This window comes from Manis javanica, chromosome 8 (genome assembly GCF_040802235.1).
Source record: "Manis javanica isolate MJ-LG chromosome 8, MJ_LKY, whole genome shotgun sequence".
Classification (NCBI taxonomy): Eukaryota; Metazoa; Chordata; class Mammalia; order Pholidota; family Manidae; genus Manis; species Manis javanica.
The window spans coordinates 98,961,422-98,973,125 of NC_133163.1; the positions used below are offsets into that span (position 1 = coordinate 98,961,422).

At 37.4% G+C, this 11,704-nt stretch overlaps 1 protein-coding gene across 2 annotated transcripts in view; it reads right to left on the minus strand.

The window, feature by feature from the left end:
• SECISBP2L (SECIS binding protein 2 like) overlaps positions 1-7,158 on the minus strand; it is a 64,364-nt gene extending 57,206 nt beyond the window's left edge. The window contains exons 1-2 of one of the 2 annotated variants that reach the window (XM_073211778.1): positions 6,941-7,158; positions 2,430-2,487 (exon numbers count right to left, since the gene is read on the minus strand). Coding sequence is in view for 1 of the 2 variants with exons in the window: in XM_037022134.2 (XP_036878029.1) it covers positions 6,941-6,964 (24 nt within the window). In the remaining variant the exon portion in view is untranslated. The remainder of the gene's footprint in view (positions 1-2,429; positions 2,488-6,940) is intronic. The other variant, XM_037022134.2, reaches the window with a different exon arrangement.
• Between the last annotated feature and the right edge of the window lie 4,546 nt (positions 7,159-11,704).

Below are 11,704 nucleotides of genomic sequence, written 5' to 3' on the forward strand. Positions count from 1 at the left end.
TAAGAGTACAAGGAAGTAATACCTCAGAGTCCAAAAATAAAGCTGGTAGTAAGAAATCTAGTTCTCCAGACAAAACAAGGTGTTTTTACCTAATTTTGTTAGGAGGAAAAAAATCATTAAACAGAATTCAGAAGGATAATTGTTTGAATAGTCTGAAAAAGTAGTCTATTTCTGTCCATTTCAGGAAGTCAGATTACTGTGGCTAAATTAAAAGGAAGGAAAATGTCTAACATGAATGAAAAAAGAAAAAAAATTGTAGAGGAAAAAACTTCTGGTTCACACAGTTAAACACAGAGTAAGCACTGAGTTTCCCAGTAGGGAAGCTGAGCAAAAAGTATTCCAGAATATGAACACCATTTTAGTTTATTTTGTATCCTTTCTTATAAATCAAGATATATAAAAGACATTTAAAAAACTGAAGTATTTATGATTGCACCTGTGGATGACAAAACTATAAAGAAAAGTAAATAAGATCCATAAAACTAAGGACAGGAATTACTCTTATGAAAGAGGAAGTTGTGACTGGGTGAAGGGACCTGGAAAGCTTCTGGGGTTACCTGCAAAGTTCTATATCCTAACTTGGATGACACTTACGCAGTATTCACCTTATAATAATTTGTTTAGCTGAACATTGATTTTATGCAGTTTTCTGTATTTGCTGTATTTAACAATAAATTTTAGAAATTTAATTATATAAGGAAAAAATCTACAGGCACATTCTGTAAAAGGAGAATGTTAAAAACCACATAAATACTACAATCTACAAAGATATTAAATACTTCTTAATGAAACCAGTAAGTGCCATGATTCAACACCTCAAGGCAGTAAGTCCTAACCAGGACTTTTCCCCAACAAACCCACCAGGGTGGCATTTATTAGAAATTCTCACCAAGACAGTTCTCAGAATAAATTTCAGAATGTTGCTCACAAAAGCAATCAGTAACAAACCCAAGAAAATCTAAACAGGACTTGATATGCTCAGTTATAGCCTTTATTCAGAAAAATTGCTAAGGATCCACTTTAAATATTCAGAAATACTTGTAAAAGGGGGTGGGAGGACCTGAATTATATAGCAATATTAACTCAATAACCTTCCTATCTACCTGGTTTAACTCTGAAGTCTATTTTGGTACTATTATCCAAATCTGAAGTAGATATGGTAATTGTACTTAACAAATATCTGTGAACTGAAGTTGGCTTCTTAAATTTCAACATGAGTCAAAAACTACTTCAAATGCCAATTTAAGTCAGTAACTTACATAGTGATAGTCATTAGAACTCAAAACTTAATTTACATGAAGTATAAAGTATCGACCTAATAAGCATTTTCCCAATCAGAGAAAAAAGCTGATTTTCAATGGTAATGCACAAAAAATGGAAACTTACTTTATATATAGTTCATACATATGCATATGAAAAGTGAAAACTTAAATCACATTTTAACTACACTAAAAATGTAATTTTTAGGATTTCTTTTAAATATCAAAATGCCTTTAAACATACAAGAACTCTCTTAGTTTTATAAATCTGGACTAGAAGACATTAGAATTCTTTTTTAGAACAAGGAATGTGGTTACATCAAATTCTCAGTCTAACATGAAAAAAGGAACAATACTAATATAATTCTAAAGAAATATTAATTTTAAAATAATGAAACCAGTAAGTGGAATGTAATCTAACGTTTCAACGACTCAATTCAATACCTCAAGGCAATAGTCCTAACCAGAACTTATCCCCAGCAAATCCACTAGGGTGCCATTTATTAGAAACTCTACCAAGAAACAACACTTTTCCTGAGCCCCCTCCAAATAATACCAACTCATAAATTAATTTCTTTGGAAACAACACATTCAAATTCTTACTGGAGTCAAAAGTTGCAACAAGTTTTTTATACCTAGTTTCATCTGTACTTTTTAAGAGCTTATTATATAGAGTGTCATACATAATTTATAACTAATGTTTGCACACATATACAGTATATACTTAAACTTTGTACTGGTTTCTATTCTAAACACAATTCTAGATATCAGAGTTCAACAATAAAAACTCACAAACACTGAAATGATCCTTTGTTTTTAGCAAAAAAGAAAAGCTACTGTAGTCGACAGCTGCACAAACAGAAGATGTCACTAGTAGGAACAGACTGGCAAACTTTCTCCTATAAACTAAATCTGTATAGTTTTAAAAGTTGCTTATTGTGACTTTGGGGCCAGCTTTCAGTATCATGTATTAAAATGCAGCACCTGTTGCTCTCAGGCCTGAAAAGTAATGTTAAGTTCCCCAGCTGTTTTTAAAATCCACATAATAAAACCCATACAGACAATATGTTAAGGAAGCAACAGATTCTGGCAATATTTCAATAGTATAGAAATCAAAGAAAAATGTCTTACATAGACTACAAAACGTTATGAAAAAATTAGACTAGTTACCTCATATGATATTTCTTCTTCCTTTGAATTTGTTTAGTCTCTCTACTTTTGCCAAAATCTACTTAGAAATCAGAAATTTTACAAGAGAGTTGTCTCAAGGAAAATACAAATATGGAATAAGTCTAAACTAGAAAGAACAAAATTTATTGAAGTACTACTTGTTTTAAAAAGGAAAAGTCTACATAATAAAATTATCTTTATCTTTCAGAAATTACTTCAGATTTTTCCAAATAAACGTTAATTCCAGAAACCTGTATTTGAAAATAAAAAAACAGGCAGTTTAACCACATTCATCTTAAATTTTGCATATATTAAAACAAATGCCAATAAAACTTCTTCGATGTGAATAGTCAAGAAAACCCAAGAATTTAGCAGAACATGAAAACATAAAAACATTAAGAGTTTATTAAATGCATTCAGATCACTGAGCGTTTATGTAAGTCACCAAATATGCACTGATCACGTTCTGAAAAGGGCACTGTACTAAGGGAAAATCATTTCTACAAAGCACACAACAGCAGGAAATGCACACTAAATTCCTCCGAGATAGAACCACCAGAGTGCAAATAATTTTCCCAGATTAAGCAATATACAAATGACACCCACTTAAAATCAAATTGAAGTAATCACAAGGCACTCTCCCACAGTGAAATTTCCGTATGTACCACACACCCACAGAAAAATATGACCATGGAAACCCTCCATATTCTTTAATATAAAAATATGGTATATCAAACATTAATATATTTTACATCTCATAGCTACAGATGAAATAAATGAATGATCAATGCTTAAGGGGTATCTGCTAGCTGTACTGTTTTCTGATTGTAATGGCTTATATTTAAATATGCCCAAAAATACTGCGGTAAATATAAATGTTTAGCAAGGAGGCTTCAAGAAAAATTGAGGAAAAAAGTATTTAGCTTAGACTTGATTGTCCACGTGCCATTCATCTTTTCCCCTTTTTGTTAAAACAGACTGCATCTAATTCTGTTAAAATCTGACAGTGATTTTCTAAAATTCAACTTTTTAATTTTAATACTAGTATTTGGATTACCTAATTTATTAGCTTCTGGTTTTTCAGTTTTTTTTCTCTCTTGGTGTGATGGGGTGTTTCTCCCCTAACTTCTTGCCATGGATGCTTAATTTCAGTTTTCCTTTTAAAATGTTTAACAATGACGCATTTTTGACGATGCATTTGCCTCAAAGCATAGCTTCAGCCACATCCGATGGGTTTTCATATGTAATGTTTTCATATACAGTGTTTTATTACTTCTCAATAATCTATAATTTACTTTATTTCCTCTTTGGTATAAGGGCGTAAGGAGAAAAGTGCCTGTTTAAATTCACAAATTCTATCATCACAAATGAGCATTATAACATTATAAAAATGTTACGTCTAAAATTTAAGACAAATCATTTACTTATATCCATAACAGCCAACTACAAGTACTACTGAATAATAAGCATTTTATAGTAACTTATTCAGAAAAAATTTAGTTTGCAGTGCTGATATTGAGTTTATAAACCAGATGATTTTATATCTTTATTGGTGAACAGTGATTTGCATGAAATCATACAAATTTGTCACACATTTGCTTTCCTAAGAATTTAAGACATTAGTCATCAATAATGTTTCAAATTATTTTAAAATAACTTTTTTAATATTAATGTACTAAAAACTAAGCCAATGTTTAAATTTGATAAAAGACAGAATGTAAACTTCAAGTGTTTTTTACTTCTCTAAGGTCATTGTTCATTAAAAAAAATCTCAAAACATTGTCCTAAATTTCCTAAAAATAGAAACAATAAGCCTTTATAAACAAAATGAACTCCATTATTTATTCTTCACATCCCTTTATGCCAGCTTTTTTTTTTTAACATACAAAAAAAATGCATTATACCAAGTAATATCTGTTCTGAGACCACCTAATTGTGGCAGTTGAAATTAAGCTACTTGTTTTGATTTAAGTCTTGCTAAAAAAGAATACCCCTGCGGTTATCTTCTATTCTTTCAAACAGTCCTTATTGTAATTAAAACTATTATCTAGTACACAATCCCAGTAACTTATTTTTTATAATCTTGATCAACATACACAATTTATCCTTTTACACAAACACTTCATATTTTTGTGAAGCAACATGAATTCCTCCAGGCAAAACACTCTTATTAGATTTTTTTGTAAAGTTACAGTTGTGAAATAATCCAAGGATTTCAGTTCAGTTAAGATGAAATGCAAAAAGATTTTATTAGGCACTAATTTTAAATATGAATTGCTAACTATTATAATATTATAAAAAGTTTTAATGCTGTGGACATTCCCAGAAATTCTAAATCCAAATCAGCCTGGTTTTAAAAAATAAACGTTTTGTGAAGAAAAATGAAAACTGAGCACATATCACATATATTAATGACTTATACTTACCTATATTCACTTCATTAGTAAAAATATAAAAGTATATTCCAAATAACCTGGAAAAGCCATTACGCTTATTCTGTGGTATTGTAGAATCAAGAACTATAAAATGTTTAAAAATCTGTTCTAGCCTCTAAGCCACCATCAAGTTGATAGTTTGTGCCTTTTTTCAATGACGGATCTCTCTGAGAGTATGATGAAAATAATGGAGACTTGTCCCATAAAAACGCTAATATAAAATGAAACACTCCTTCCAGATCCATCCACAGACCCCTGAATTAAATGCCTACAGACGGATCTCAGTTCCCTATGGGTAGGTGTAGTGAGAAGGGAGGGTAGCTGAAATTATTCTCTAATGTTAGGCTGGAGAAAAGGGAGGTGGTCCTGGATGAAAAAAAAAAAAGGAAAAAATTCTTCAACAAATAAACCTCCCTACATTCATACTTTTCTTTAATCTTTAAATTTCTAAAAGGTTTTAACAGCTGTGGACTTTGCAAAGATAAAGGATAAGAGAGGCTCTCTAGCATAAATAATTTGCTCATAGCTCTTGCTGTTAAGGTAATCATACACAAATAAATACGCTAAAAGTTACCATTAAAAAGTTAATTACATTTCTTCTAGCATGAAAGGACCCTAAGTATACATATGACAGCATTACTGGTTACAGTTGGGGCATCATGGTCAACGACTAAAATGTTTAATTTGACCCTTTCATCAGTGACACACATACAAGAAAATCGCTTCAAAAAATTTCCTATTCATGTGTCATACTTTGAAATCTCAGGCATATTTTTGATAGATACCTTCAAGTTATTTTTTATTAAATTGGATATAGGCTGTATGTAGAATACTCTGGGTCACAGGAAAGCCTGTACATATTTCCCAAGAGGCTCGGATTATTCTTCCTTTGATAAATCCATGTACTGTTTCATAAAACTCATTTGTGTTTTCAGAGTCACAGTCACATTAAGACTTTTTTTAAATATAGCTTTTGTTAAAACAAATGTACACACTAAGACGCGGCGTTCTGCCTGCTAAAAAGAGCCGGTTTCCAAATAAACATTGGCTCTGACTAGCTACATAAGTACATGTAGAAATCTGGGAAATCGTGCCTCATTTATTCAAGTGCTAATTACCATTTGTAAAAATTAAGTAAATCACCCGTTTCCCTTTTTCCTTCATCTTTTTGCTTAATTTACCAATGGGCAAGGACGTCTATTAAAGAAAATGGAAAGTAACGTTCCAATTCATCAAATTAAGTTTTCTCATAGGGGTCTCAAGAATGGAAAATACTGAAACTGGGGGAGGAGGGGAGGGGTATTCATTTTAGATTATCTTTTACATTGTCATTATCACTGCCTCCCAGCACCTACAAGCACGAATAATCAAGAATTTGATGCCATTAAAAACAAAACAGAACAGTAATGAACCACCTGGTAAATATGAAAACGGGGTCGTAAATAAAGTCAATGTCCCAGGTCCTTAAAACGACTAAATTCCATTTCTTAAAAACACTGACTTTTCCAAATTGGATATAAGGGTAGGGGAAAACCGTGGTATTTCATATCTTAAAGGGAACACATCCTTAAAACCACAGAAAAAAACAAAGCTTCGCTCAATGGAACGTAGATCTAAAAAGCCGATAACCCCACTTTCATCTGTAGTTATCACGCATTCTCTCAAAGTCTTTCTGGGTAAGATGACTTCAAAAAGCCTTTCCACCTGGAAAACACATTCCTGAAATGAAGGGAATGGGGGTGGGGTGCGGTGGATGTAAGATTAACTGGAAGTTATAACCCTCCTCTCCCGGGGGCACTGACGAGCTGGGAGGCCTGGGGCCCCTCTCACCGAGCCCGGAGCGGCGGCAGGAGTCAGTGCCCGGCCCGGGGGGGGGGGGGGGCGGGCCGGGCAGGAAGAGCCCCCGGGCCGCAGGCAGCGCCTGGAACAATGCGGGAGTTGAGCGCCGCCAGGCTCCCCAGCGGAGGCGGGGGCGGCCTCCGGCCTCCAGACCCACACTCGGAGGCCAGGGCCCGCCCGCAGGACGCAGTGACCCCCAGCCCCCCGGCCCCGTCGGCCCGGCCCGAGACCGCGTACCTGGTCTGCGGGGGCTCGGTCCATGGCGCCTGCAGCCGCAACGGGCCCGCGTTAGTTGGTGTGGAGAGCGCCTCGGGCCGCTTTCTCCATGGCCCCCCGCTCGGGCCCGGCCAGGCCTCCGGTCCTCCGCCTGTATCTCACTGGCCCCGACACGAGAGCCGGGCTACGCCACTAGCCGAGGAGGTGGCCTCAGCTCCGGGAGAAGGAGGAGGCACACCAGCCCCGGGGAGGGATCATCTGGGACGGGAGCCGAGGAGGGCCGAAATGGGCGGGAGGCGTAGTCGCAAATGGCGGCGCGAGGGGGTGGGGGAGAAGAGGGAGGGGCCGAGAGGGCAGTGGGCAGGGCGACGGCCGACGGGAGCCGGGGCTGGTGGGCCTGCAGGCTGAGGCCGGTGGAGACCCGCAGCAGCACGGGCCCCCAACCACCCTGCACTTTGCTCCGGACTTCACTGCCTTTCCGGACTGGTAAACTGGACGAGTGTCAGGCCGCTTGCGTCCCAGGACACCCGGGTTCTAGTCTTCAGGGACCTCGGAGACCACTTCGTTATCCCAAACCACGTCCCTGTGGTGTTGGAAGAGCATTTAGCTGCCCGCTGTACATATGACCCTTCTTTAGGTTACCCAGCCAAATGGAGTCGTGACTGACTAAAGGACAATACCACAGAGAGGCCACCAGAGAGAAACTGTGGAGGCTCCACAAATACTGCTTATGTAATTAATTGTCCAGGTCAAGGCCCACCTCCAGGCCGACCACGCCTACCTTATTTTACCCAGAGTGTGTATCCCACCACGCAAGAGGTAATTATATACTGGTATGTTGCTTTATTCCGCCGTAGTTATTGATTGTTCATTTTATCCCCAGTTCCTTAGCTCCTTGAGAAAAGAGACTGCCATGAAACTGGACACTTGGGAAAGCATGGCAGATTCCCTCCTCAGACACATGCTTCAACACTTAGCCCTTCCCTTCTTGCTTAAGGGTCAGCTCCAGAGAGGAAAAGAAAAGTTAAAAACTATAAAAGATAAAATTACCTTAATAAAGGAAGAGATTAGAGGTGGCCCCTGCTTGGGGGACCAATGTGGAGAGTCACTGGCAAAGAGAATTTTAGGGAGTTTGCTTTGTCATGCTTCAGGAGACTTCAATAAAGACTTGAATTGCCTTTTTAGTTAGTCTAGGTTGTTAGTCTGATTTTATTTGAATAGGATTCCAAAAAAAAGCTGGTCTGTGAAGGCCCTAAATGTGTTTAAATTGATACTCAATTTTGACTGGTGGAAAGGAGCTATATTGGGTCAACAAGACTTATATCAAGGCTGGCAGTAGAAACTGTAAGAAGAAACGTGTATTTGTAGAAATCTCATTTCATTTTATTAACTTCTGCCTCAAATTTTATGTGTGTATGAATACATGTTTATATGTTTAAATTGCACATGCACATGTTATATACATGAGGATTTCATGTAATTTAGTATCTATCAATAAATGCTGAATGAATGCAGTTTTGCTCAGAGAAGCTAAGCTATTTATAAGATGTAGTTACGTAAACTAACAGATGATCATCCTTAACAACTGAAAGATAAAAATAACTGAATTTTCAGAATGTCTCCCCATTGGTGGTCTCTAGCCATAAAATACCCCTCTTTAAATAAAAAGACAGTAATAATTCAGTCATAAAAATACCATGGTACTTTGTTTTTCTTCCTTCTTCTAAGGAATGATGTGAGAGAGTTGAAATATGGGGTCTTGAAGGAATCCTTCCACATTATAGGATTTTTATGACTATGAAATAGTTCTTGTTGCAAATCTATGTACAAGACATTCATTTAAATTTTAAGAACAAAATTATATGAACAGATGTGTCACAATGCCCTTCTAATTTGTCACAGTCCTCGAAGAGATTGCAATAACTACTAGAATAAAAATTAAACTCTGAGGAAAAAGAAAGGCATTTTAAAATATATACTACCTTTTACAGATATGTGAGTGAATTTTAATTATTTAACTCAGCAACAAATATTTGATGTGCCAGGTGTTAAGCTAAGTACTGCAGGTATAGCAGTTAAGACACTTGAGTGTAGAGACCTGTGGGCATACATAGAACAAGTAATTACAGGGGAACTGAATGACTTGGAAAAGGGAGTCAATAGGTTCTACCACGGTGTGGGATGGAAGTTCAGGGAAGTCATATCTAAGTAAATAGCATCTAAGCCAACACCTGAAGGGTGTGTAAGAGTTATTATAAGTAGAAAAGTTGTTCCAAAAAGAGAAAATGGCACGTGTGAGGACTGAGGTCAAAGAGACAATCGAGCATTCGTACTTAAAACAAGTTCATCCTTTGAAATGTAAGTTCAGGAAAGAGGGATAATCCAATAGAGCAAGGCCTGTGAGAAGGTTGGAGGGGGTAGGATACAAAAACCAAGGGACGAAATTTGCCTCAGATGGCAGTAGAGAGATGTTGTCCACAATAACAGAGGGAAAGGAAGAATGTGATATGATAGGTGTGACTGCAGATATATTTGTAAATTGAGGGAATGCCTATCAAATGGCTTCTATTTTCTTAGTCAAGTAGGAGGTAAAGTTACCTGCTGACAATAGAGGGAGGCAGAGCTGTGATGATCACGCACTTGTCCAGATTCAGCAAGTGTGTTTAAGACTTGTGGATGTCATTATACGTAAACTTTAAATCAAAAGAAAAAAACTATAAATATTGAAGTCTAGTTTTAACATGTACATGTATTTATGTAACTCAAATCTCTACCAAGATATAGAATGTTACCATGGCTTTTAAAACCTCTCTAGTTCTAACAAATGTTTGTCTTGTTCACTGTCCTACCCTCACTACCTCTACTAATGGCTGGCCCATAGCAGGTGCCATTTATGTTGAATAAAGGAACATGTGAAGAAATAAACAAACATGATATTGTCAGGATTCTTTCATTCAAGATTGGGTTTTATTAGGCATGTTCATTTTAATGAAGGAGCAGGATTCAGCAAATTTGAGCACAAAATTCTTTTATTTTTTACCCCACTGCCTCTTCAAATTCTCTGAGGGCTACTTCTTTTTTTTCTGCCCGGGATGAAATCTCACGAAGGTCATGCAAATCTCATTTCAAGTTAAAGCTTTTCCTTTTCCCAAGCTCAGTTCTGTTTCGATCTAGAAGCTGCAGTCCATGGCATAGGCCTCTTTTGTTTTCTAACTTTTTCATCTCTACTTCCTCCACTTCAACTACTCTCTGGTTAAGCTTTTAGATTCCTCCAGGTTTGGGTTGTGAAGGGGAAGGAGGCAGAGCTTCTCGGATGTCTCAAATGTGTGACAGGCACAAAGCCACTTGCAGGGAACCACATACAACCCTACCCCTCATCCCTTGGGCTCCTGAGGGTTCAGCCCTCTGCTTAATCCCTTGGTTGCTCAGTCAAGCCTCCTTCTTAGCTGGACTCCCTTTTAAAATGGCTTCAGGCAGAATTCTCTCCCACATCCCTGGGGACATTTTGCTACATTTGATTTACCACATATCTATCCATCCATCCCTCCCTCTATGAGCCCATTAATCCATCTTATTTTTGGTGCATAACAAAGTAGATTGTCAATATCAGTACACTTGCCCCTGGGAAAAAGTCATGTGTCCACAGTGGGTGAAAGTGCAGCTTGTTTCCAGTGTTTTCTCTCTGTCTCTCTTCAGTCTGCCTTTGGTTTTCTCAGGAAAGTGTCAGATCCCAGGTCTCTATATTCCCCCAGACTCCAGGTGACATTATCAACTTCTCCAGGTATTGCCCTGAAAGCTCTCACATAACTTAAAGTAAGGGAAGTGTCTCTTTATTCCCCAAGGGGTAGATCCAGGTATCTCCAAAGCAATACTGTGCGTGAGTCATCAGTCCTCCCACCCAGCCCTCACCCTCTCTGGGCTAGAGATGAGTGATGAATAATGTGAGCCACAATTTCTTAGCATAGCTGGCATAATAGACTAAAGCCTGGCTTGGATGGAAGGGTATTTGGCAGCACCTGATCTGTTGTCCTTTGGGGACCCAATCAAAACTGATGGCATCCTTTCTGAATACCCTGTTCATTTATTTAACAAATATTTTTTGAGCTCCTGCTCCATGCCAGGCACTGGTCTAGTTAATGAGGTTACAACAGTCAACAAGAAAAAGTTCCTGCTCTCATGGAATTTACAATTTAGTCCAGACTAGACAATAAGCATATTTTAAAAAGGAAAAAAGATGAATTCACATAGAGGTGAATGCTATGAAGGAAATAAAACATGTTAGTGTGATTAGTGCAAATGGAAGGGGCAATGGACTGGGGAGATGATATCTGACCTGAGATTTGAAGAATATCAAAAGGTAGGGGAAACACAAAGCAAAGACCCCAAGAGGTAAAAATCTCATCATTAGAGGAACAGAAAGGAAGAAGCAGGTGTGAATAGAGAACAGTAGAGAGGGAGAGTGTGATATGGAACATGCATGGAACGGGAGACTAGAGCCAAGCCAGATCATGTAGGAACTTGCAGTCCGTGATTATGAGTTTGAATTTAGTTTTAATTCCAAAGCCATTTGTTGGATTTTAAAGAGGTGCACAAAATTCACATTTGGGCTGAATGCTGAAGAGCCAAATGTTAAAATTAATACCTGATTTCTGAGATATAAAGACAAACCTGAATATTTATTCAAGAATTGGATTATTATACAATTTTATCACTACTTATATTAACTTCCAATTGTTTCCCTATTTATTTCGCTATTTGAAAATTCTCCATTATCATCATTACTGC